Below are 27,249 nucleotides of genomic sequence, written 5' to 3'. Positions count from 1 at the left end.
TGGTGAATCAAACAAAATGTCATCACTTACTCGGTAAATATTGACTAACTTACACCTTATTAATTTTTAAAGTTTACTGTATTTGTTTGCAAACCATTCACACTTCCCTTACGTATGACCAATGACCTAATCGGCAGAATATAGAAATCTTGCAGTATGCATTATTTCACAAATGCATTCGGAAATCCACTGTAAACCATTACATCTTATTCTACCACCCATACCACCCATAAAGGCTTCAAATTGGACTAAAATTGATCTTGAGATTGTGCAGCTGATAACATGCATGTAAATAATAGTTTGTCTCCATGAGATAAGATAACAGATGTATCGGCTTCTAAGGATTTTTAAATACGGTCCTGAGGTCAGAGGTCTGGCGTTTTTTCATATGCTATTCGCTATCACTACGTGTAATTTAAGACTGTACCTTCACGCTGTCAGTGCACTAGTACAGGACTATAGCACGGCAACTAATACCATAAACAGCCTAGTTGCAGTTTTGTAGCCCTGTTGCTCTTACATAAGAGTGTTTGGACGCCCTTTCATTTTCAACACGATGCAAGAAAGCATGGAAAACGTAACATCCCAAGTTGGTCCACGAAGACCGACCTTGGGACGAAGAGTGACCTGCCAATACTACAGTCCTGCCTTGGTTCTTTCTAGAAACGATGGTAAGTCCTAAATAGTCATGAAAACCAAATTTGTGGAAACTCTAGTATACAGCATAGAATTGTGACTCGAATGGACTCAAAGAGGATGTGTTTGATTAGAAAATAAACTAACTTTGCGTACTTTCTCGACGTTTTAAAGGATAGGAAGGATGTGGGCGATAGATCATAAACGCTTCTTCTCGCTTCAGCTTTTCTTTTATTATCATCAAACCGCTTTTTCAATTATTTTAAAAATTAGAAAAATTCTCTCCACCAGTTTCGTAGTTCTAATAACCTTATACTTAAAGTCAGAATATATTCAATATTATTCCTATTATTTGTTGAGAGTTTGTTTTTGACGACATTGTTCTTAATGAGTCTTCAAAAGCGCATCTTTTTTCTTATTGGACACAAACCTTGTCTGACCCTAAGAAGAAACTTTCTCAGTTCAATGATCGCGAAGAGATATGTGATTTAATATTCTGAAATCACAGATACACCTTAATATTCATCAATGGAAAAAATGTTGGGCCGGCCACAACGTACAGACAACGAGACAACGAGGTCAAGAAACAGATTTTTTTTGTACTAATGAGGTTTATTTCCTTCTTTGATTGATGTTTTACTTTGGTTCCTTGTGAGGTTTCAAAAGTTAATATTTGCAAAACCAAGGAAGTTAAATAATTTCAGTAAGAAATTTTTGATTATTTCAAAACTTGTTTGGGGTTTCCCCACTGATTGATATATGGCGGTAAATATTGACCATTCATGCATAGTGGAATACTCTATTCCTGTAACATGCCGTAATCCAATCAAGTCTAAAATATGTACCTTTATTGTGTACTGATGCAGTTTAATTCATTTCCTACTTTAATCGATATTTTTTTGCTTTAGTCCTTTGTGAGATGTGAAAAGTTCATATAAAAAAATTCGGTCAAAAATTTATATTTGCAAAACCAAGTTTAGTGATTAAATTAAACGTTCGATCGTTTTAGAATTCGTTTGGGGTCTCCCCGCTGATTCAATATCTAGTAAATATTGACATGCAATTAGTCAGAATACCTTTTCTGTAACATGCCGTAATACTGTAACAATCAAAGTCCAAAACTTTGTACCGTTTTTCTGCGTACAATAAAGGACAATAACAGGACCAATCAACTGCTATCTTATCATCGGATATCTTAATATACTTTAATGTCCATCATCCCTAATCAAGTAACTTCATTTACCTACGGATTAATGAATCCATACTTGAAAATGGGCCATGTGCAAAATTTAAGATTAACACTTCATGCACAAGCGTAGACTGCTGTAGACTGTGTTATCTAACATTCTTTAAGGTATTCTCCACTGTAGTTGGGTGGAACAAAAAGCCCTGTCTAACTTATAAACGCTCATTATTCATAGCATTGTATTCCTAATACCCGCTAATGCGCAATACACAGCTCTGTCGGTTCCGCAGCATTCGGAATCCAAGTAGCGCGACAACTAAACCTCTACTTTGTGTCTAAATAGCTCTGTCGGCAAGAGAAATTCCAAGACATTGCACCCATTAGAATTGCGGTTTCTATTGGCATTTAGACTCTTAAATAGTGCGACCAAAAAGAGCTTTTGTGCGATTACCTTTAAAACAATTCCACTTCTATGAAAAATATTGCCACACCAACGAGGCATCCGCAGGAGCTGTGCGCTGGGTGTACTTCGGAATGACGGCAATTCATGCCGTGTTTTTCCCGAATGTTTTAGCCCAAAGCATGCAGAGGGAAGAGACTAGCCCCCTCATAAAGGCCATACTGTTTGGAGCTAAGCCTTTGGAGGAGTTGTCGCAAATGCATCATCTTATTTTTTCTTCTTCCTTTCTTCCCATTCTTTTCATTACATGCTTCCTTCCTTCCTTCCTTCCTTCCTTCCTTCCTTCCTTCCTTCCTTCCTTCCTTCCTTCCTTCCTTTCTTCCTTCCTTCCTTCCTTCCGTTCATTTATTAAAATAGATTGTTTATAGAAATAAATGTTTAAAAAAAATTAATCAAGGAAATTAATACTGACCCTGTACGTTAAATTGAGCTTTACAATTTTTCGACAGGATCTGATCTGATGTGGAGGGACAAAGTCCTTTTTGATCGCAGAATGCATGTTGTGTCTTATGTAGATGACATCTGTCTGCCTGTATTATCAACATTTATCTTATTTATCCTCTCTGGCTTTGAAGTGACCGATGGTTCATTTCATCTATGTATTGCCCCATTTCAACACAAGGTTCTTTCAGTACATGCACGACTGCATGCTACCTTATGAGTAAGAAAATATCAAGCAGATTTCTAACAGTGGATGTTCTAACAATAGACAATGATGTCTCTTTTTTCAGAGAAAAGACTACAAGTTGTACTAGAATTGCTACAAACAGAAGAAAGATATCTTACCTGTCTTCGCACATTGAAGTCGGTGAGTAAGTTAATGACATTGAAAATTCTTTGCAATAACCAAAGTAACTTCGAATTCTTGAATTTCACTTTTTCGCTTTTGCTTCATTTTTAGGTGTTTGAGGATAATCTTTATTCAACTCTGATCATCCCAATTAAAGATATAGAGTAAGGAAAACCTCATTTCTTTCTGATCCATAAAATTACTTGGCTTACTATCAGTGACCATACCATCAATCTACCATCAGTGACCATAGTCTACTATAGATCAGTGTACATATAGAATGACCATAGTTTACGATAAATGAGTATAGCTTACCATTACAAACCATAGTTTTTCATCAACGATCATACCTATTTTTACCATTTTTATAATTATATCTTACTATCATTTATCTCGACAATAGAGAGAATAAGAGAAAAATATCAAATGCCCTTGGCGAGAATCGAACCCACGTCTTCGGTATCCAGTCCGATGTGTTAACCACCACACCACAAAGAACGCATAATTTATTACTACTATACTATGTCTATTCTTTGCGTACATATTTACGGTGTTCAACTTACCTATAGAGAAAAAATATCGCTCTGGGATCCTCACGAGTACCTTAAATTTCACATTCCGGCTGCGTTACCAGCGTGGTTTGGCCTTTGTGGTGTAGTGGTTAACACATCGGACTGGATACCGAAGACGTGGGTTCGATTCCTGCCAAGGGCATTTCATATTTTTCTCTTATTCTCTCTATTTCATTACACACACCGAACGCATAATTTATTACTACTATACTATCTCGACAATAGATCAGTTCCCACGCAGCAGGGTTCCCGCTCCATCAGATACTCATCTAAAGGGTATCTAGCCACTTAGGTCTCCTCTTGTCTAAATACACTCTACCACTCAAAAAGAAGGGTTGTATTCTCCGTGATGAAGTATTGGACTTTTTCTTTTAGGACCATATTTCCTGTCGAGTTGAATGACATCAGAGACATTCACGAGTGCCTTTACAATGCTTTAAAGAAGAGGGTGCTGCAATGGAATGACCGAAGTACCGTGGGAGATATGTTTGTCGACTTTGTTTCTGATAACAATCAAGTTAGTCAAGCAAGAGACCTAATTCGTCTTCAGTGGTGCAATTAGTTTTTTTTACATACCATGCATGAGCCATTTCCAAGCTCATACTTTCTTTGTTTCAGTCGTGTCCATATTCTTGTCTTCTCATGCGCAACCGTTAAACAAAGAAATTATACCCTAGGGAATGACATGCGGTCTGTTATGGGAAAACATTGCACCACCACGAATTAGATCTATTTAATAATCACTTCACAAACACAAATATAAGATAGTCAATCATGAAATATTTCAATCCTTCGTTTTATCCGCAGTTTCATGTCCTTGGCCTTTATTCTTCCTTCTCGAACAATTTCCCAAAAGCCATTCGCACCATCAACAGGTGCATTAAAAACTGTGGTGGATTTAAGGACTTCTTGCAGGTAACACGAGTAATTATACTTAGCGTCCCAAACAAGCAGCCCGAGTAAAACCATTAAGAAAAGCCACCTATGAAAACCGCCCCGTTCATGACTGAGTAGCAGCATAAATACTAAGAGTTACTATTGAGAGACACAGATAATAATAATGTAATAGAAATTTATGTTTACCTGTTTTACTTATGATTGTTTACAGACCCCTTCGACTAGTCTCACCTGCAAAGGGTTAGACCTCCAGGCTTTACTACTAAACCCCATACAGAGGCTACCGAGATATCTACTGTTGTTCAAGGTAAATAAAAACGCGAGTTCAGAATCCTGTTGAGCAACGCATTTTATCCTGCACGTTTCAGTGAATGAACTCTCAGGTCTTCATTCGGAATGTCTTTTTTGTATGTTAACTCTGTGTGGTCATTGCAAAGTGGCGAAACCTGTGCTTGGCGATACGCAGATTTCATGCGAAATAGCTCATAATTTATTTTCCACGAGTTTAAATTAAAGAAATTTACGATAAGTACTGAAAAGTATTTAAAAAAATAGTTTATGAAGATCAACTTTGTTTTTACTATGAATATAAACTGTAGAAAATGCCTTGGTTACAGCAACGTATTGCAAAATGCGTCACATAATGACGTTAAGCCATCTGTAATATATTGCTTTCTTTTCATCCACACTGCCAAAAAAAACTTTTTTTGACTTAAAATGTATCTTAAGTCGTGATTGTAGACTTATCAACACCAGAACCTAACCAATGGTTAAGATAACAGGTAAAACATCTATAGCACTGACACTGAATATTTTGGTGTGTTTTCTTGTAGCAATTGATCAAGTTTACTGATGTCAATCATCCTGATCGTGTCCATGTGGAGCAGGCACTGGTAACCTTGTCCAATACCGTCACTATTCTCAATAATTCCATTCAAAGCTCTCTTAAAGTTGCCAATGGATTGACAGCCAGAAAAAGGTAAGCGTTAGCGGTCAGCGGTAGAAACAGTGTCGTGAGCCGCCACGGGTGTGCAGTCGTTACCACTTTTTTCACCTAAAATATCAGTTCCAAAAAAATTCCTTTCGTCAATTACAGACTTACAATAAACTTGAGCCTGCACGTATTCATTTCTGGAGTCTTAATCAGCTGTTTGAAGGGTTCTCGTGCTCACGTACTGCAAGTTGTAGCAGGTCCTGAGGTAATCATAACACAAAGGCAAAATAATAGTTGGATATTTTGTGTTATTTCAGAGCAACGCGACGTCCGTTGAACTGTCAGAGAGACTCCATCAAGGTCTTTCACAGGTAAGAACCTGGATTTAACGAATGGGAAAACCATGAGTGGCCTTGTTTATCCCACATGTATCACATATATAATGCTGGGAATTGGATAATAATGATAATGTATCCTTCTGTTTTGCAATCAGGGTATCAGAACAACACGTCCTTAATTTGCCACAAGATGCAAAAGTCAAAATAGAAGAAAGCAGTAGCAGTTGCGCAACTACACCGCAATCTGTGCGACCTGCGTCTGTGTGCTCATCTGTTTCGTCAGGCTACGCAAGCGATGAAGGAGACAGTTCCCCTTTGAACACCTGTACAAACAACGAATCGAAATACTGTGAAAGAAATGCCGAGTTTACACGTTTGGTTCAGGAACTGAGACAGCAATCTGCACTTGAACAATTAGCGCAACAAAAGTTTGACTTTTCCGTTTCCTGCATCTCGCCTACTTTGCAAAGACTGCATATTTTGAGACTTCAAGACGTCAAACAAAAAGAAGAAGATGATAAAAAAGAATATCCTCTAACACCAAGGAGAAAATGCGCAGTAGCATTGAGGGATGGCGAGACTATGGACTTTACGCCAAGAGGAAAAGGCATGTCTTCACTTGAAGATAAGGAAAACAACATTGATTTAAACAACAACAACACCACACAGCAGACTGACCAACTTAAAACTTGTTGCAGTTCAACAAATGTTGACCAGGATACTCAACGAACAAATGGATTATCAAATGTCCCACTTTTGAACATTCGACCCAGAGTACACCGTTCCTACTCTGAAGGAGTACCATTGAGTCTTGTCCAGATTAGAGACTTTGCTTCTTGTGACTTGCAAAAGGACCAGGAACTAGCGACACCCGAAGTAACTCCTTCTAGCATCACGAGCAACAAGATTTCGACATTTCAAAGATTCAGTAAAGATCGACGCTCATGGGCTCCTGGGAACTCATTCTCCACACAATATTCAGACAATGCTTTTTGCAGGTGGGGGAATCGTAGCTCGTTCAGGAGGAGCTTTGTTGGAGATATGTTTGAGGAGGATTCGTTGAGCGTCGTGTCGGACTTGTCTACCATGTCTGGGGAATCTTCAGTGTCGGGTATGTCGACTGCATCAGAACCGGTCCATGGAAGACACGCATCCAAGAAAAGATATCATAAATTAAGAGACCTATTCAGGCAGTTTAGGTCAAAACAGCGAGGGTAAGTCATACTATAATATCTATTCACTATGCCATTCATTCACTATCTCACACTACTTCTTCCTACTAAAACTGCTTTCGGTTTAATACCCCTTTTGAAAGGACATGCAAAGCAATGAAACCTTTATTGATCCAGGGTAATCTCTTCAGTTACCCTAGGGACACTATTTTCATGGGAATCCTCAAAGCCCTGGGTCCCCTTTTCTAAAGAAAAGGCCTAGAAATATATTTTTATTGCCATTTCCGGTTACTTGCACAATGGTTTTGCAATACATGTTACAGCAATGCAAGTATTGCAATACGTCCTATAGGCTTTCACTGGGTTGCCTGTATCATGCACAGAGGCCTAGTACAGCTCAAGAAGTTTGCAATGTTAGCCAAAAGATAATTGAATATTTCATAAAAAAAAGGATCTTCTCCCTTATGGTGTTCTCTACATAATATTAAAATATTGCAGGTCCTGCCCTTTTTTAGGCTATAAAATAAACAGTTTTGCGTTATGCATGTCACACTATTTGTGAATTTGATTTTGCGCCGTGACGCAACAAGATCAAATATCCCAATGTTCTCAGTCAGAATCACCAATCAGTTTTCTTATCTTTTTGCCATCCTTTGTTATTATGTTATTTTCTGGGGTAGCTGTTTGTTTTCCTTGTTAGAAACTGCAGAAATTGCAGAAATTGCGCAAGTTGCAGAAATCACTAAATAGATTGCATCAGCTTATTGCTGAAAATTTAAATCTAATAAAAAATGGATTTAAAAAAAAAAATTATGTGGATAAGATGGGATTCGAACCAAAACAAATTTTTAAAAAATCGATTCCACTTTGCCATACCCCCGAGACATCCGCAGAGCTGAGGCGTCGTATGGACTTCGGACCTGACGGCAATTAAATCCTTCTGTCCTTGGGTGTACGAATTACGCAAGAAAATGTTCTAGCCAAAGCATCAGGGGAGAGACCAGCCGGCCCCCAGACCATATCGGCTAATCCCTTGCATCTCTGCCACGCACGGAATCGGTTGAAAATAAAGTCTTAAAAAGTCTAGTCTATTTAGTGCATTGTTTTCACGGCTATTGTTATGCTGATTCACCTAGAACCGTGGTTCAGTGGATAAATCGTTGTCGTTCAAGATACTGAGTCAAGCTCGTCTGAGGCGGGTTAGCACTTGGATGGGTGACCTAGACATTATACCTACTCACGCTTTTGCTACTTTTTTTCCTTTTTTCTTTTTTGACTTTTAAAATAATAGAATACAGAATATTCTATTTTTGAGTAACCTATTCCTGTCTACCCAAATCTATCAAAGTGAAATCTAGCAGAGAAATATTCCGGGTGGGGGAAATGACTATGTACTTATTGACTGAGTGGGAGGGCCGTACGGGAAAATATTTGGCTCGAGGTGATGCCGTACGGACCGAGCGCAGCGAGGTCCGTACAAATGACCGAGAGCCAAATATTTTCCCCGTACGGCCCGACCTAACTCAGTCAATAAGCATTCTATCATATGACCCTCACGAAAAAATCGATAAAAAATAGAAGAAAGAAAGAAATAGTAAATAACAGCTAAAAAAGAGAAAGCGCGCGGATTCGAGCAGGGCCGGACGGATTTTTCCGGCCCGCTTACGTCAACCCGTCCGGCCCCCCATCACGTGACTTTTTTCAATGGTTTTATTAGAGCGCGCGAGCAGGGCCGTACGGGTCATATGATAAACTGCCGTATTTTCAGTAAGGAGTATCTAAACGACCGGAAGCCGGTCAACAATTTCAAAGCACTTCATAGACCGGCTGTTCCATTTGTATAGGAAAAAAGGCTCGTGCAATTACAAGAACTTTCAAAACATTACTCGTGTCTATTAATTTCCAAATTGTACTCGAAGATCGTGCGATTTTTTGTTTATAGTTCACTCAACAAAATTTCGGTAAAAAATGCGAAGCGACGCGGTTCATCTTTGTCTATTTGGCGGCCGATTTTCAGTCCATCGCGCAACTGAAATGCATAAAAAAGATTAGTTCTTACGGCTTTAAAATTTTATTTATATGCTTTTTAAGTACAAAATGATAGAAAATAATTGTTTTGACATTGTTTTAGCCGTGTTGCCATAGCGACTTAATTCGCTACTCCTACGGAGTACAATTAACGCTATAATTGTACTCCTCTCGACCAATCAGAGTCGAGTAATTTTGTTGAGTGTACTATAAATCCAAAAATCCATTAAAGCGCAAGCATTATTAAATCTCAAGTACAAATCTGGCAAGTAAAAATGACTTAAAACAAGGTGATGGCAATCTACCACGGGAAATAGAAGGTCGCCAACTTTATTAATTAAACATGGCATTTGTTCACTCACGGGAGGATTTGAAATCTTTCCTAGTTTAAGTTGAGTTATTATTCTTAAACTATTTCTGTATAGAATACTGCTTTGAGAAGCTCAACTAAAATGTGAGTAGACAAATATAAAAAAAGATCTTTTCGTGGCATCTTGATCTTTCTTGGTCAGTTTATACACCCGAGTAACTCCTAATCCTGTACTGAGCCTTGAATTTCAGCAACTAACGGGAAAAAATGCGTAGACATTGATTTCCGACACATAATTCGTAGCTCCACTCCCAACCAAGCACTTTGATAAAATAGACATTGATTGGCAACTGACACTTGAATATAAATCAGACTTTACAGGGGATCTCTGCATCATATGTCTGCAAAGTACTCTTGGTTAGTGCCGTGAAGACCCCTGGGTACTATTGCGCAATTATGGCATTTTTTGACACAGGAAAATACGTAAACACGCAACGCGTTTTTAGACTGGGCCGCCACAGGCAACCCAGTAACAAGGATGTTTATATGAGGACACGGCTAGGAGAGTTAGAGTAGGATCACAGAGTAGAGGGTGGTCCATGAAGCAAATTGACTGATTGAAAACTTTTTTTTCTTAATTTCATGCCACAGGTCTTCGTACCAAAACACGATGCCAACAATACCTCAAAATGATGTCATCAACATCAAAAGACCTCTGGTCATACCCAGGATGATGATTTCTACCGTTTAGGACTGGGGATAACAACATTATAATTGCCATTCACAAATAGAGTGCAAACAATATAACCATGAAACTTTAGTAATACTAAATAGCACAATTTCATGCAAATTCCATTGTTTTCTATTGTTTAATTAGCACTCTTTTGTACTATTTAGTAATTAGTGTTTCACGGATTGTTTGCACTCTATAGTGATCAGTTCAAATCATTACTTAAAAGTCTATTACAAATGATATTATAAACTTTATTTAATGTGAAAGTCTATGACTTCGTAAATTTAATGTTTTCATAACTCAGTTTCTACGAGACTATTTGCATAGCAAAGTATTTGTTGTATATATAATTTGTCGATGATACTTCGTAGTAAATCAGATTTAATACTCTATATCTGTACACATATCCTTTGTAGAATTATGTTTACCACTTGTAATATATACACGAATATAAATAAACCTAAATATATTCATTTAAAACGTATGAATAATACTTGTTGATTTTCAATATTATCATAATATTTCAGTACGATAATGAATATTTTGATGATATACAAGTATAATATGTGTAGTGAAAAAATCTCAAATCATTACATCATGCATAATAATATTTGTTTGCTTAGTTAATGGATTATTTGATTTTTAAAAAATAATCGTATTGAGAAAAAAGATCAAAATCAGAGTTGTTTATAAATAGAAAAAGTTTGACTTCGAATTGTTCTTCCTTAGCATATAAATCCATACCTCCCCCTCAGTTTACCATAATGCATGTGCTATACTAGAATACATCCTGTTTCTTATGTCTTTCATGGGAGGCATATTAATATTTTTTTCTGGTATCACACAAGATTCCCCTCTAAACTAGATCCTTCCCAACACTAAGTTGTTTCACACCCCCAGTAAATGGCGAGGAGGTATGGATATTTTTTGGAACCATACAAGATGCCAGATCCCACTTGAAAATTTTCTTATGCCTTCCATGGGAAATAAATTAGCATTTTCTGGTATCACGCAAGGTAGATTTCCCTCTACACTAGATCCTTCCCAACACTAAGTTATTTCACACCCCCAGTCAATGGCGAGGAGGTATGGATATTTTTTGGAACTATACAAGATGCCAGATCCCACTTAACTGGTGATTTCAATCCCCCTTTGTGGGGGAGGTATGGATATATTTTTTGGAATGACATAATGAATGGATTGCATGACAGACCAGCATGTCATACCGAGCGGCTAGGCACATTAATAGCTATTATACACTTGATGATATATCTTTGCTGTCTTTTCTATTCAAACTACGGCTTCTTGTTAAGATTTTAGATGACTTTTTCGCTTGTAAAGCATCTTCTAAGCTTGAAACACTCTTCCTGAAATCGAAGCAATAATAAGAAAGCTAAGAAACAACAATAAAAAATAAAAATCTGCACAAATACATGATATGTACGTTTATTAGGGATTTTAAAGAGGGAGATAATATCCAATTTTATTATTATTATTTTATTTAAAAATGGTTCACAAATACGTACAATTGTTAGTATTATGTAATTAGCAGAATCAGGAACAACAGCAGGAGTGTCAAGTTGCAGGAAAATAGGATGTGCATACTTCTAGTGACTAAGCGAGGAGGGTGGGGCCGAGAGAGTCTGTGGAACCCAGGCTACCCCATGGCGGCTTGATATGAAATAAGACATTTAGTAAAAGATAATTTTGAATTTTTACCTTTTTTTCTTGGAGAAGATTTGCTTGACAACATCCTTGAATTTCTTCTTACTCTTCGCTCCTTCGCGTAGTTTATCAAGTTCTTCATCACTTTTTAATTTTCTTTGGTTTTCTCCAAATCCAGAAGCAATGATTTCTTCAAAACCCAATCTCTCTTCAAGCGAGAGTTGCTTGAATTTTTCCATATTTTGTAAAGTCTTATCATTTATTGGTAGTGTTTTTGTCATATTTTTGCTCAAAGTATTAGCAGGTGAATAGTCTGGGGTACCAGATACACCAGAATCGATTAAACTATCCTTAGACTTGTCCAGGCTTCCTCTACTCGTGGATGTAGATCCCAAATTATGATCACTAGACGTGTTACTTACTTTTCTGCGGAGATACTGTTGTCTAACTCCGTCAGAAGATGATCGTTTTTGTAACCCAGGGCGTTGCCTAGGAACCCAAATGTTCTCCGGTGCATCACATTCTGATCCTCTGGTTTTGTTTTTCGAAGAAGTTAGCAAATTATTATCTGATTGTGACTTATCTGCAGCATCAGTTCCCGTCTCCTCCGTACTTGACTCTCTCAACGGCAAAGCAACAGAACAAGGTCTCGTTTCCTGAATGGCGTGTTTCCTTCGAATGTTTCTATGAGTCATGTAGGGACTACCATCATCCGGGAAAGTTGGTAACGTCAATTCCTCCGTTTCTTTTATCGTTGTGACATCACTCGTGGCCATGTCCGTTTCCTGTCCAGAAATATTATCTGTAGAGAAAACCGGAGAGGGGAGAGGACTGGTGTAACATCCTTCACTGTTTTCTCCACTAACTAGTGGATTACACGCTACAATTCTTTGAGTGTCATCAGATATTTTTGTATTTTCTAATGAAACAGAAGGAGATATTGTTGGTGAAGTACTTTCACTATATGGAAATCGTTCAGACGAGTTGTCCAGTTCTCTGGGGCTTCCTAAGTCTCTTCCAAGATCAGGTAACGTGCTGGTACTTCCGCACTTTCCTTCGAATGAACGTCGCCATTTCTTTGATCTTCTCTGCCAAGAACGTTTGACGGACTCTGCAGCTATTCGAAACTTGCTTTGGCTGAAGAAAAAAACAAAAGACAATGAAAACGTGTATATGCAATAATTGAAACTGGTCAGAGCCTTTGCGATACCAAGAATACGCTGAAAATGGAAGCAAAGTATTTACCCTGCCGCCTTGTCGTTTCCTTCTCCTTCCTCTATGATAGCGTTAAATTCCTTGGAATGGTCAGCATCATAAAACCGATCTAAATCTCCGGTGCTCACTGGACGAGATTTCTTGTCCCCAGACTTCACTCGTGTTAAAACACTGTGCTGTGATTCGGGGCTTGGTGAGAGTCTGAAAAGAGTTTTTTTTTACAATGATTAGTATCTCCGTTAGATAGTTAAGGTAGTTAGCATTCGTGGTGTTAGTTTGATTAAGAAATGAAAATATTTCACAAAATATTGATTGGCAAGCATCTCAAAGAGATTGAAATGATAAAGACATTGCCGCCGTTTTTGAGAAAAGAAAATCGATGACAAATAAATTTCATCAACATGGTTGCCGTAAAGGACATGAAGTCACAGTAGGCAAGATAGGATTCCTTCTTACCTGGATTCCTGTGTCGTACTTGAAACATCAGGAGGAGAAATTGGACTGTTTAGTGGTGAATCTGTAGTTGTGGGACTTTTTAGTGATCTAGGATTACCATCTGCTGTAGTCTTATCTTGACTTGATCTGCGTGATTAACAAATAAAACAAACCAATAAGAATAGTGAGCAAGATAAAGTCCCAACAAAGCCTGCCAAGATAATGCTTACCTACTACTGTCATTATCCTCTTTTGTGATTTTAAGATCTTTTATCCCTGGTCTTTTTCGTAATGATCTAAAAAAAGATTAGGATGTAAAGTAAGGTTGATGATGAAAATCAACAAAAAGTACATAAACCTAACAAACACAACTCAGCGACCAATTGTTAGAATAAACTTTTTTTTTTCTTTTTTGCAACATCATTACCAGTCCAACTGATTCCACATCTACAACGATTAAGAATCAATAGAAGAATCAATACTGTACTATTTGACGTGTATTCTTACTTTCGTTTAGTGGACTTTCTACTTATAGAAACGTTGACTATTTTACAGGAACTCTGTATCGAATCGTTCAGAATATTTATCATGTTTTTCATCTTCTCCAAAGCATTTTCAAGGTGAAAGCTGTCAGGGTGGGAAGCCTCGGTGGATTTGGATAATTGCTGCAGAAATAGATAAACAGGTATATCAGAATGATGGTGATGATGATGATGATGGCGGTGGTAATGACGCCAGATTGCAGGATTATATGCTGCTATTGATAATGATGATGATGATGATGGCAGATGCTGATAATGATGATGATGACGATTATGATAATGATGATGCTGATGCTTATGCTGATGGTAGTGATAATGATGATGGTGATGAAGATGAAGATGAAGCTGATGATGATAGCGATGATGATGATGATGATGATGACGACGATGATGATGATAATCAGGACGCTGATGCTCATAATAGTGGTGATCATGATGATAAAGGTGGTGGTTGTTATGGTGGTAAAATCATTACTGTAAAGAGCAATTGAGATCTTGAACCCGAAGCTAAATCATGCGCATATATACTTACCCTAAGAAGGAGGACGTATCTTGGTAGACGTTGTATAGGAGTGAGCAGATAAGCTCCTAGATCTAATCCTTCACAATCTGGATCTGTCGAGCAGGCCTAACAGATAAAACATATTTCCGTTATCAATTATTTATATGTAAGATTTATTTATTAGTTTTTATTCCTCACCTGAAGAAAGCGCTTAAACTTTTGTGAGCTTCGAGAGGACTTGTTGATGATAGCCATGGCTCTGGGAAAGTTGTTGACGTAATCAGAATAGATTTTTAGAACATCAACCTGGAAGGTTAGAAATCAATGATATATTAGACAAGATAGACACGTAGGAACTAAGTTAACCCAAATATATATCCCTAACACCAACTATACTAACCAATAAAATCATATTTATTAATATTATTAATAAGATAGACATGTAGGTACTAAGTTAACCCAAATATGTATCCCTACCACCAAATATACTAATCAATAAAACCATATTTATTAATATTATTAATAAGATAGACATGTTGGACTGAGTTGACCGAATTATCTCCGAATTTATTTTTAAGTTATTTAAGGCGGTGTTAAGATCCCACCCACTACCGACCACTTCTCCTCTCTGCAGCTCGCCCACTCATTTAGATATATGTTAGTATATATTTTATTTATGACTGTGATATTTCAGAAGGTTCTCGGCAGTGTTAACATATCTTTCAGTCTGGTCCTAAGATAACAAGCAGAGTTGCAGATCTACAAATAAGATCCGTAATCGGTTGTTTTATCAACACGTCTGTATCAACTTCCTCATTATCTGTGTTCAAGGCCAATGCAGTGAGAAACTTAGAGAAATCTGTTATCAATAGACACGATAATTGTGCATATGCCAAGAACTTCCCGTGATAAGATTGACTCAGTAAATAAACAGCTACAACTCATGATTTTCATGTCACATCAAAGCGTCATGGCGGCCATTTTGAATGAATTTCACAAAAATGTCTTTGGTCTCATTGTCAAATTCCACCAACATGGCGGCCGTGATGTCTTTTGATATTTCGTCCCGCCGAACAGTCTCGCACATAAATGCTTGCACCATAAGAATCAAACCTTGATCTGACTATTAGATAATACTTACATGATAGGAACTACTAAGCTTGGTGAATATGTCACCCACGATGCCATATTGTTTCCAGTTTTCAATTCTTTCTTCAAGATCCTTCATAAAGTGTGTGTGGCTTTCACGAATTAGTCCAAGTTCATTTGGAAATATTATGCTGAAGTCAAAACAAAATAAGATTATCATTTATAGAAACTTTTCATCTGATGAATTAAATTTCTCAGCTGATTTATATTGTGCCATATCTTTGAAAACTAACTTTTTTTGCTACTGTGGTACTTATACAGCGCAACTTAAAGGGTGGGCCCAAGACAATTGGTAAAGCAAATTCAGTTTAGTTGCAAATCAGGCATAAATAAATTATCTTCTTCGATATGACCTATACTCATTCTTTCACGAATCCAGTGATACTCACTCTATTTCTTTCGGTGTTAGAAAATTTCCTTCTCTCATTGGATCTTCAAACGTCTAGAAAATAATTTTCACAGCATTATTTCTGGTTCATAATGATCTTTATAAAATGAATTACCATAAATCAAATATCTACACTATCATCTCTGGAACGGCATAGGCTGTGCTTTCCTTTAGTATATAATGGTGAAGATCAAGCTAGCTACTCAGTGTTTGTCTTACGTTTTTCAAAGTGTTCAAACACGCTAGATATTTCTTCTCTGTTTCTAAGATTTCATTGGTGACTTGAAAACGCTTTTCTGAAATATAAAAAGACATACTCAGTTAATTCAGCCAATGATTTCAACTTTAGACTTAAAGCAAAATTTCTGATATTTTTGCTAATTAAGTGTATTTCAGGTCTAGAGAAATGAGCACCATCTTTGCTTTTTGTTGTTGTTGTTGTTATCTTAATCCTTCAAAGTTCGACCAGTTGTTTATCAAGCTGATCAAGAATTGCATTGCAACAACTCCTTCTCATTCACCTACCATCTTTCTTTGACTTCGCCGTAGGACATCCATATGTTATCCGTCGTTCTCTTCCACCTCGAAATGATGGCTCCGCAAAGGCTGGTAAAACTAGATTTGCCAACATCTCATGTTTTGCCTTGGTTTGAATATTATTCAGATGAAATTCTAGAAGAAAATATCAAAGCAAAGATCTTACTCAGTCGTCAACAAGACATTTAGAATATTCCTACTTTGGTTTTGTATTCGATAACCAAAAAATCTTGATGAACCTCAAGAAACTGTAGTCTTATGGAGGCAAACGCGAATCAGAAGAGATGATTTTAGCTGATAAACGCCACGCCCTTGTAACAGGTTTTGCAGGTGAAACCAGCAAAGTCTTCTATTACTGGGTCAGTAACATTGCTTATTCAAATCCTTGCTTTTTATTACTTGAAATGCATAGCTTCACCGCTTCTTCACTTAAACATATCGGAAGATAACTTAATTAGTTCATTTCCGAAACATTATCCAATTGTCTTGTCTTGTTCCTCCTTCAAGACCGCAGTGTAATCATCTTATCGCATACGCCATCAATTGATCAGCTTTAGGCACGCAAACGAACCGAAAATCAATAATATTAGAATATTTGTAACAAAAGATTCATTATTAATTGCCATGACATTTGAGAAAGCCGTCAGAACGAATCCCGACAGATCACTAATGAGATTAGTAATTTCACAGTAATGTAGTATTAGATACTTAAGAGTAAGGTTGTCTAGTTTGGTTCCCACCATTGTGTACATTTTGTGGTTTTCAGGTTAATTATAAGTGGTGAGCTAATGTACAAAATGGCCTGCTACTTGTCACTCGAATCTTGTTAAATGGCTCGAAACCACTACCTCTTAACATCATCATCGCGGTCTAATGCCCCCAAGCACATCCGCATGAAACAATCGCATCCTGTATCAAAAAGCATATTTGGCTCACCAAGGGTGGTCCATTGTACCCACCAAGAAACTATTTCAGATGAAAAGTAAAATTTTACCACACTTGATCAGTGCAGTACGTGATGCAATGATGGTCGCGATTTGGTAGATTCTGACTAGACACTTTATGCTCGACCTATGACGTCATCAAAACATCCCGGCAGCCAGACCAAATAACATGCAAAACTGCGTCTTTTGGATCCCAACTAAGTGTATATCCCAGGGTTGTTTTGCTTCTCAGTATTATCTACTTTATATTATTGGATAAACGCTAAAAACTCAGTTATGATCTTGATGTACGGCAAGGAAAAGTACAAGTGAATCAGAAAATCAGACTTGATTAAATGTATTTTCTACTTTTCCGTTGCTTAATTAGCTACAAGACAGCATTTTACAATTCCGTTAAAAAGAGACACCGGAAGAACGAAATTCAGTGCGGCAAACACGAAATATCTTGGCCGTCCAAGAGCAATGCAAACAAGTTTTTAGACTGAGATTCTATATTTTGTGTTACTAGAAAAAAATTTTTTATCTATATAGAAACCTTTTTAAATTTTAAAGCGGTAAGTGATATTGCAGACCTCAATTACAAACTTATTTTGTACTCACCAGCGTTACTAAACCCTCGAGACCCTCGCCGTTTCAATCCCACGGGATAAGATGGCGTTAGAGTATTTCTTCTTCTGGCTAACGACGTGAGAGCCGGTACCTGATAAAATACGAAATCAATAATCAATGAGAGGTAAATATATCTCCGATAACACTTCCCTTCCGTAATGTAAGAGAGGTCATTGGTGTATCATCACTAATGAGGGACTTTACCAAGATAAAAAAATAATTTAGACATAACAGTCAGACTAAAAAATTATGCTTATTATATAATAGAAACTGAAACCTTAGTTCCCACACTTTAGGTAAGAGTTATATTTTTAGTACTTGACTTCCTAACTACAGGTAGACAGCAGACATGTAGAGCCGTTGGAAATTAAACGTTAACCTGGCCCCGACTGAGGTTACCATAGCGTGATTCAAACTCTTAAGTCGAACGTTGAAAATAAGATCGTTATAAAAAAAGGAGAAAACTTAGAGAACTGGAGTCCTACAGAACTAGCCTACACATACCTTATTATTATTATTATTATATCTTAAATGGAATATTTTGGGAGCAGGGCTATCTATGGAAGTAAACTAGATATGAAAATGTCGTAACTATCGTCTGAGAAGACTCGTCGTTGTATCTTACAAGATAAAAGTATTGTATAGGGTCAGTGACACCCCTCTGAGTATAATACTAAGATTGGTTAGCAGCTAAATATTATCAATATTATTGTACACAAGGTATAATGCTACAAAGTGCAAATAAACATATTTGTCTTGTGTCGTGTTATCTACTCAAAGGAGTAGGTCAATAACTATTGGTATTAACCCGTGTATGTAGTAGGATAATCCACAGTACTTGGCGTTCAAATAATGGTTGTGAAATAATTACTACACTTGGTCAATCTGATTGCTTTGTCGCGTGACTTTAACACTCAATTCATGTGGAAAAACACTTATGGTTCATCAAATCTGACAAATGGAATACTAATTAATGCAAAATACAGTTTTTAGAGACCGTAGAGTCGCTAAGGAAACTTGCAGTTCAAGAAGACGACAATCAGTCACGATAAATCTACCTCTGATTCATGACCCTATCTTTCAACCTCGGAATTTACAAATCCAAAACCCCTAATCCACATGTCTCTAGTCAAAATTGTACAATTTAGTGACAATTTCATCATCGCTCGACCTGATTTACATGTTGAATCTTTTACTGTTTACATCAAACCTAACCTTGATCTAAGACACTAGGTCAATAATCTCTACGGAAACAGATTGTTTATTTTGTTAATGCTTCTGAAAACCTTGAAAGCTTGCCATTTTAAAATGATTGTAGTTTAGCAATCGCTGAACATCTTGGTAGCAAATGTGTTAAGATTCCGTGAAGGTTGCCATGCTCTGAGTGCAATCAAATAAGTACATCTCGGAGTTGCCCCGACTCGGATTTTTTGTACTATCAATGTCTAATCAGGATTATCTGATTGACTTGGGTTTTTGGTGAGGAAGATACAAAATACCCACAACAGCGACCAGTCAAGTTTAGTTATCTCAAGATCAATCACACTTCGAACAAACTTCTTTCGTGAGCAACTTATTTACCACATGAAGCAACTCCGAAAAATACCAATCAAAAATGCACGTTTATAACTAAGGGTTTCTATTCTAAGCTTTAACATTAATTCAAAAGAACCATATCTTTCTACTGCTGTTTATAGTTCACCCACCGTGAAAAAGTAAACTAGTTCCATTTTCCCTACGATAGTGTCGAGCATTTTGTCCTTGGTCTTGTCTTTTCTTTTCTTCCTCAACCGGCTATAATTGAGAGCTACTTCTTTTCTCACTACTGCAGCTACCATTGCCATCGAGCCGGTTATTCTTGACTCAAGGTGACAACATGCTCGTGTAATTCATTACTTTTGAGTCGTCCAGTGTGTCTCCCTACAGCCATATTGTTCGTACTTCTGTTCTACGTAGTTGAAAGGTGATTGATTTGTTTGAAAAGACTTGAATACCAAGATAACCCACGAGCAATCATTGGTCCATACCAACAAAAGCAGGCATTTTAAGAATGTAAACGGGGATGATTTGGAGTAGAAAATAATCTTTGTCTGCCGTTATCTCGATATCACAATTCCTATAAGTGAATTTTCCGATCATTCTTAATCCATAAAATCTATTGTGTGCCCCGACTTCTTTTTTACCTCGATATCTTGAAAGTGTATATTTAACTCCTTTATTTATTTCCAATAATATAATACTTAAGTGTTATAAGTTATGACAGTGCAATATCTTTTATTTCATTAACGCTAAAGTATTTTTGAAATTTTAAGAGGTTTCCTAAAATGGTTCTTTTTCAGCTTTTGAAAGAAAGTCATTAGATTGCAACAGTCATTTAATGATGTAGAGCCAATGTTTGTTGAATTTTGCTATATAAGACTAATAAAATTAAGATCAATGATTCAATAACAATTTAATATATTTGGCCACTATAAAATACCAAGTCACTCAATCAGCTAAATCTTGAACACAATATCATTGTATTGGAATATTATTATTAAATCATTACTATAAACAATAAAAACTAAAGACTGGCATGCAAAGAAGCTAGCCAGCACGTTGGAATGGGCTAATGAGGCCTTGAACGAACTACAGGAGAGCAAGCATTCGGTTTTGATTAAACATGTTGAATCGCGCGAGCTGTTTGAATTGATCATGTGATCACGTAGTTAGCGCCCGAGACGTGATGATTCGCACATCGGAAGAAAAAAAGCAACTGACTCGACTTTGTGGGGAACTAATAATGTCTCATAAGATCTAGTCGTGATTCTTAGCACTTTTTTTTAGCGTTTTTTTTTTTGTTTTTTTTTTTTTTTTTTGTTTGTTTGTTTTTCATACCTGTCGTTCAGGGGGCTGGCGCCTCTTCGCGTGATATCATAACAAACAGGAGGAGGAAATGTGAACCCCAAGCTACAGTCATTTAGGTCAGCGGTATATACAGGGAATAGTCTTTCGTTAAAAACTTAATCAAACTCAGCGAAAATTCAACTGAAAGCTAAATTTAAGTCCTAAGATTTTTATGGTAGATTATAAGGCTATGTTGGAGGTATGTCGTCGCAGACATTTTTTAAATAACCTAGCCTAGCTAGGTGGGGTTGGTTAACACTTGACAAGAGATGTGCAAAAGTGCAGGAAAGCAGAATGTCTCAGATCCTAATTGGATTCAAATGTTGATCAGTAATTGACTTAAAGTTGACATTTACGTAGTAAAATTAAAAATCCCATTGTAATAATACTAGACGTCACTCTGGTTTTACAGATTCGCATCCACTGCACCTAGTATATATTAAATAACATATCAACTACAGTACTTAAAGTTTGAATTTTAGGGTTATCCAGCAGTATGGATGAACTCATTCGCTGAAATCTTTATCTTCTCACTATCATTTATTCAAAAATGTTTTCGCTAACTTTGGTTAGAATTCTTATCAGAGTCGGGTAAATTGTGGAAGACGTTTGGACTGCCGCGCCATAAATATGAACCGAATCACTGTTATAGATTGCGCGTCCCACGAGCGATGCGCTTACATTTAAAAGATGTTTTCTCGTGATTTACTCGAGAACATAGTTATTACTGAGCAGATGTGTAGTAACATACTAATCTTTAGTTTTGAGAAAAGCTGACCCATATCGTTTGTATCACTATATACAAACGTATGTATTCATGGCCCAAGTAAAATGATTTACACTTTTGTGTTTTATGAATATAGTAACTCACCAGCTCATTAGTAGAACAAATGAATGAATGTAGGCGTTGTACTGTCAATTAGACGCAAAGGCACCGCTCCTAACGTAGCCTAACTAAAGAAATTCGTTTCACTGTTCAACCACAAGAATGTTCACTCCTCTATGAATGTCTACGAGAATCTGAACGTGTAGCTTCGAAGTAGAGACTATTTATGGTGTTCACAAGTGCCTTGTTGTACGTATAACTCCTTGTTTTGTGACTTAAGTGTTCTTTTGATTACGATCAATAAAGTGATGACGTCCAGTGCAAGCTCACACGTGCACACCCTAGTTTGTTCAAAACAATAAACTGTTGTAAAAAAGGGAAGATGCCATGTGCCAGTCGACTTGTAATTGGTTGCGGCAGTAAGTATGATGATGAATTGAACTATTGCTAAGCAAATTGTATACGACTATTTTTGCAATACAATTGCGATCAGCTATCAAATCACTAAACAACGAGAACTTGATTCTTCAAATACAAAAGAGTAGTTCCAAGAATGACCAGTACATATCGTGTTTGTCCGGCTCGATACTACACGAGAGTGTCTAGTCTCGTAAGTGGAGGTAACCTGTTGCAGTACTTGACTGTAAGTCGCGAGTTACGTGCGGGTACATATGAGATAAAATCATTTCTTAAATTAACAAGCCCACCGGTCTGCGCCTAGCCCTTGAACTGCCTAGGCAATGATTGTAAAGATTTATCTACATCTCCAATGTTAATCGAATATTATATGTTTGTTTTGGCAAACCATGGGATAATATTTTCTTGCTATTTTCACGCAATTGTTGTGTTTTGTTGTTTTGTAGTAGTTGACACTTTCTTCACACGAACAGAACCAATGCTAAGAGTAATTACCAATCTATCTGAAGTAGGTGTTAAATACCGCCGGAGACAACGCAGGAGACAACTCAATAAATAAGCCTAACTCTGCGCCTACTCATTTCTCCTTTCATGCTCATATCCCAAAACGTATCAAGACCACTAAAGCTAGTTTTTACGTTCCTTCTAGCAATTTAGAACTTACTTTTTGTTGTCCATTGTTTTCGATCTTTTCCATAATCAAAGTCACGATAATCCAGGTTAAATTAACGATACAAAAGAAAACTGCATTAGCGCTTAATTCCATCCTTGATTTAGAGTTTCGACTCAAAATTTATTACGCTGAACATAGTTGTTGTGGTGTGAGAGTCTAAAACATTGAATGTTTATTTTCACTCCAAGGAAACAAAGCTCCGAATCAACAAACAAAAACTAGCGAACTCTTTGAAGAGCCGACATTCAATCGTTATTATCCCTAATACAAGGCAAACAAGGCCAAACAATTCCTAAAGAGAAAACAGGATTTATCTATTGTTCATAATTGGAGGTTTTGTTAACCGTGCGTGCATAATTAGTCTTACAAAACACACGCATTCATTAATCAAGGAAAATGGACAGGATATTTGTTAAGATCTTTATATCGGAAGGAATTCATAACAGCTTTTAAGATTAATCTCAGTTTGGCTAAGTGAAGAACATTTTTTGGACCAAAGGATCTTACGCGACCGCGCGCGCCAAAAGCGCCAATGGGCCATTAACTCTTGTATGAGTGCATGGCCAAAGCACGGGGTTAATAATAGACAACATTTACAGAAAGGATTCGTTAGAAGCAATGGAAATCATGCCAAAGCATTGATATCCTTGAGTTTTTGTTTGAAAGTTGTTTTGGGTTTGAAGAAATTTAGACTAACTCCAGAGAGGCGATTGTCGCACGAAGTTTGAAATATCCGTTTATTAGCAAGAGTCTTTTCAAAGTGAATCTACGTTAAATCACTGTAAGTTTGCTTCTTTTTTTTTTGTCAGTAAGCTGCAGTAAATGTATATATTTGGTTTACAAAAAAACGCATATTTTTGAAGAAATTATTTTTAAAAGTTCGATGTTTTTCATCTATATTTTGTGTGTGTCCATATTAACTACAGTATGATGGGTCCAGTCCTTAGCTGGTTCTTAACTAGGAACGAGTTTTCAAGTTTTTAGAGCAATCGTGGTCCTTTTGATTTTCTACAGTAAAAATGCGCGTGTAAGAACCTACAATTTTTGAATTCTGACAAAATAGGTTCTTCTATTTTGAGGTACAGGTAGTTATGGGCAATTAAGGCTAAGTCTAAGTAGGTTCTTAATTAGGTTCTCGATTTCTATGAAGGAGATATACAGTATTTATTCACAACTGTATTATGGACGGACCATTAGATAACTGATGGGGGGTTGCTTAAATCCCCAAATAAAAGAATATCGAGCAAGCACTTAAACCTCAAAAAAAATATCGGTCAACCTCTTCTGCTAGAAGAAAAATATCCAACTGTAGGCAAAAAGAAAAGATAATGTGCAAGGGTTGAGCCAAAAAAATAAATATCATGCCACCAAAAACAAGAGTTGTATAATAAAGATAAATACATAAATAAATAATCCACATATAAGAACCTGCTAGATCTTGCTTGGCTAAACAGTTTCTTACATTTTTTTGGTATTAAAATAGCAAATTTCTGCCAGCAGGCTCAGTCTTAAACCACTAGGTTCCTACACGCGGGTACTTACTGTAATTTAAAAAGCTACGATTGCGCAAGACCTCGTCCCTATTGCTAAGAACCAGCTGAGAACAGTAAACCAAAAGAACGTAGTGATGAAAGTCTCGCGAATTTTCAAAATTCTTCGAAAAAAAAAGCAATTTATTTTTAACCACATACATTAACTGTAACTTATAGTTATAGGCACGAAAACCAAGCTTGGGCTTCCTGGCTGGTTCTTAGGTTACTGAGGACTCAAATAGGTTTATGTACAAGTAGTTAAAGGCAGGGTTTGTCAAACGTATAACAGTTTTCAGTTGCCCCTTCAAACTGATGTACCATATTCTAGCTATCTAATTGGATGAGAAGTAACCTCAAGCCGCGATTGGTTAACTTGATGTCCCCAGTCACATACCGTGACTTTGCGACATCCGTGATCTTTGCACACCTCAGTTATTAATAATAACAAAAACTCTTTATTAGGCTACTAGATATTTACACGATCGTCTTTCATCTAGGCCTACATCTTATTTATATTTTCAACATTACTTGTTGAATTTATTACAGGTGGCGTCTGCCTTCATTGTCCTTCCTATGATTCCTAAGCTTAATTATTTGCATGACTATCTTATGATTATCTTAGCAACTATTAGTAATTTTATATTAGTATTATATATATTAGATTCTTGTCTGAAGCCGGTTTATTTGACAGAATACTTGATCATAGCAATGAGTGAGTTTTAGTTTTGTACAAACGTGCAAGTGTTTTACAGACTCCTCTTCCGGAAGCCAACTATGTAAAGGAGCGCAGGTTTCATCAGCACATAATTAATACTATGATCAGTATGACCAGTGTTTTTAAATGCTATGCTATGTTATGACCCGCAATAATGTGACAAGACGTGCAAACCATTACTTACATAACTGACTCTTATGGGACCTTTCAAGTAAGTTAGAATAATATCCACCCTCTTCTCTTGGTTGATTGCGTGTTGTTTGTTTGCGACCGATGAAGCTTGTTTGGCATTAGTCCAATATACCGAAACTGCGCATCATCCCGAGCGCGTGTTTATTTCGGGTGCAATATCTTTATAACTTTACAGAAAACCTAAAATGAGAGGAATTATTTATTCATTTGCTACATTTATACTGAGGCACTGATAATTATAGCTTCGAGAATTTTGTTCAACTGATTCAGAAAAAATCGGTCTCTGACTATTCATAAAAAGTTAGGTTAATTAGAGACGAAGCAAATAAGTAGGGGCACACTTCAGCCCTCTCATGAATGCGCGATCATGAGCCATGAATTAGTTTATAACATTTTGTCACGAATGATGTAAACCAAGGCAATATCAGTAAATTTGCTTGAATTTGCTATCCGGCTTTATCCAATATATTCTAGCTACTCCAATCCCAAAACCTCGGAGAGACTTGGCAATGAATCATAGACAAAAAAGGATATGTTTTGATAATGTATATTGGTTTATCAATATCACTGGATTGTTGCGAAAGAAGGGATTTTGATACTTACATATGATTCTATCTGTAACCTCGAGTTTGGAAGCATTTTTGAAGTATCCCTGACAAGAACCCATAAACTGAAATATCCTATCCATCTAAATATCTATCCTATGCTCACTTGAATGTATGTACTGCGAGGTGCTCCCTATTATGTATTAACTATGCACGCTTGCACCGAAGAGTTTAGGTCATAACAACGCCATGACCCTAATACCTAAGATTCTCTCAACTCTTATAATAGCTTTTCGTTTTGAGCATGGATAAATCTTACCTCACTGCCTCTTCTTGCCATCCGTCGAGGCAAGGCTGAAACGGAGCTGCGTCTATGTGCATGCATTTGCATTTGAACTCGTGATGAGCGGCGGCCCATTCGAAAGGCAGGAGCCGAGATTTTGCGAGCAACGGAAGGAAGATCCGTCTGCTGTGGAAGAAGGCAGGAAAAAAACCCGTCAAATAATTATTCAAAGATATAGTACAATAAGGAATTATAAGTTTGTCTTTCCCTGGCTAATCATTCCTTGCAGATGTGATGTACTTTTTTGCTTGTTTAGATTGTTTGTTTAGGGGCTGGCACATGATAACTGCCTCATCGGTATTTCTTTCTGCTAAACCCACCCAACCCATTAATATAATCGAAAAAGGTCAAGATATTGTTTTATTTTATGTCATGATCATGAGGAAGTATCGTGGCCCACATGCTGTACTGTGTGTCTGATCAGGTAGCCTGCTGTGCCTGTGATGTTATACAATAATGAGATCAATTTTAAGGATTAAGGCAGACTTAATATAATAAATATGCAAAACGCTGTTGGACTCCATGATATCTACGAGCGTCACTCAAATAATGTAACAAAAGCAATTGTGTTATTTGGCAATTTTGAATGAAAAAGTCGTTTAGCACCGTAAGAAGGTGGTAATGGTAGCTAACTTCGTTATTGGATGATAATAACGAACGAGTAATTGCTCTTGGAAACTAAAGATTTGTTGACAGTTCATAATCCATACAATCAGGCTGGGCACAATAGATGGCCAGTAAAGTAAACAACATCAATTGCTTTAGATGCTAAAATGATCTTGAACCTAACACCTCCTTTAAAGTATTGCTTGTACAAGTTACGATGGAAAAAATCGAACATACTAAAATATTAGGATCGCGTTCAACCAGCCCAGAGAAGGTCTCAGCTAAAGGCTGCATGAGAATCAAGACACACAGAAGTATGAATTTAATTGCAGCAAAAGGTGGCGAAGGTCTTCGACTACTCGAACGTACTTAGTTGTTTATAAGTTACTGTTCTAGTGCTTAGGACTTTACTTAATAAACACTTATTAGTTGAACACTCTATGATTATATCTACCAATCTGTTATAAAACGT

The 27,249-nt window shown here is 36.9% G+C and overlaps 2 protein-coding genes and 1 non-coding gene across 8 annotated transcripts in view; 2 read left to right on the top strand and 1 right to left on the bottom strand.

Moving 5' to 3' along the window:
- The first annotated feature begins 173 nt into the window (after positions 1-173).
- LOC116306293 (uncharacterized) lies at positions 174-10,235 on the top strand. Its single transcript, XM_031716323.2, has 10 exons — positions 174-671; positions 3,014-3,090; positions 3,184-3,236; positions 4,020-4,161; positions 4,452-4,559; positions 4,753-4,848; positions 5,375-5,520; positions 5,793-5,846; positions 5,969-7,027; positions 9,975-10,235. The coding sequence occupies exons 1-10, from the start codon at positions 557-559 to the stop codon at positions 10,072-10,074; spliced, it is 1,950 nt and encodes a 649-aa protein (XP_031572183.1). The 5' UTR covers positions 174-556; the 3' UTR covers positions 10,075-10,235.
- On the top strand, positions 3,716-3,786 carry Trnap-ugg (transfer RNA proline (anticodon UGG)). The gene has a single exon. It is a non-coding gene; the product is annotated as a tRNA-Pro (tRNA).
- Positions 10,236-10,286: 51 nt separating the features above from the next.
- The window catches only part of LOC116306291 (uncharacterized), a 29,525-nt gene continuing 12,562 nt past the window's right edge, over positions 10,287-27,249 (bottom strand). For 4 of the 6 annotated variants that reach the window (XM_031716315.2, XM_031716318.2, XM_031716317.2 and 1 more), the window contains 14 exons: positions 26,148-26,297; positions 18,034-18,133; positions 16,478-16,624; positions 16,172-16,248; positions 15,954-16,006; positions 15,557-15,695; positions 14,614-14,721; positions 14,446-14,541; positions 13,879-14,036; positions 13,602-13,667; positions 13,393-13,518; positions 12,967-13,137; positions 11,776-12,858; positions 10,287-11,423 (listed from right to left, as the gene is read on the bottom strand). In XM_031716315.2, coding sequence (XP_031572175.2) covers positions 11,309-11,423; positions 11,776-12,858; positions 12,967-13,137; positions 13,393-13,518; positions 13,602-13,667; positions 13,879-14,036; positions 14,446-14,541; positions 14,614-14,721; positions 15,557-15,695; positions 15,954-16,006; positions 16,172-16,248; positions 16,478-16,624; positions 18,034-18,133; positions 26,148-26,297 — 2,589 coding nt within the window. In that variant the 3' untranslated portion in view covers positions 10,287-11,308. Of the gene's footprint in view, positions 11,424-11,775; positions 12,859-12,966; positions 13,138-13,392; positions 13,519-13,601; positions 13,668-13,878; positions 14,037-14,445; positions 14,542-14,613; positions 14,722-15,556; positions 15,696-15,953; positions 16,007-16,171; positions 16,249-16,477; positions 16,625-18,033; positions 18,134-19,748; positions 20,313-26,147; positions 26,298-27,249 lie in introns of those variants that run through there. The other 2 variants (XM_031716316.2, XM_031716321.2) reach the window with 2 other exon arrangements.

The sequence above is a fragment of the Actinia tenebrosa genome, unplaced genomic scaffold (genome assembly GCF_029948245.1).
Source record: "Actinia tenebrosa isolate PJP-AT-01 unplaced genomic scaffold, QUT_ActTen_1.0 PGA_scaffold8__29_contigs__length_14323225, whole genome shotgun sequence".
Lineage (NCBI taxonomy): Eukaryota > Metazoa > Cnidaria > Anthozoa > Actiniaria > Actiniidae > Actinia > Actinia tenebrosa.
This window is presented reverse-complemented; position numbering and strand designations above follow the sequence as displayed.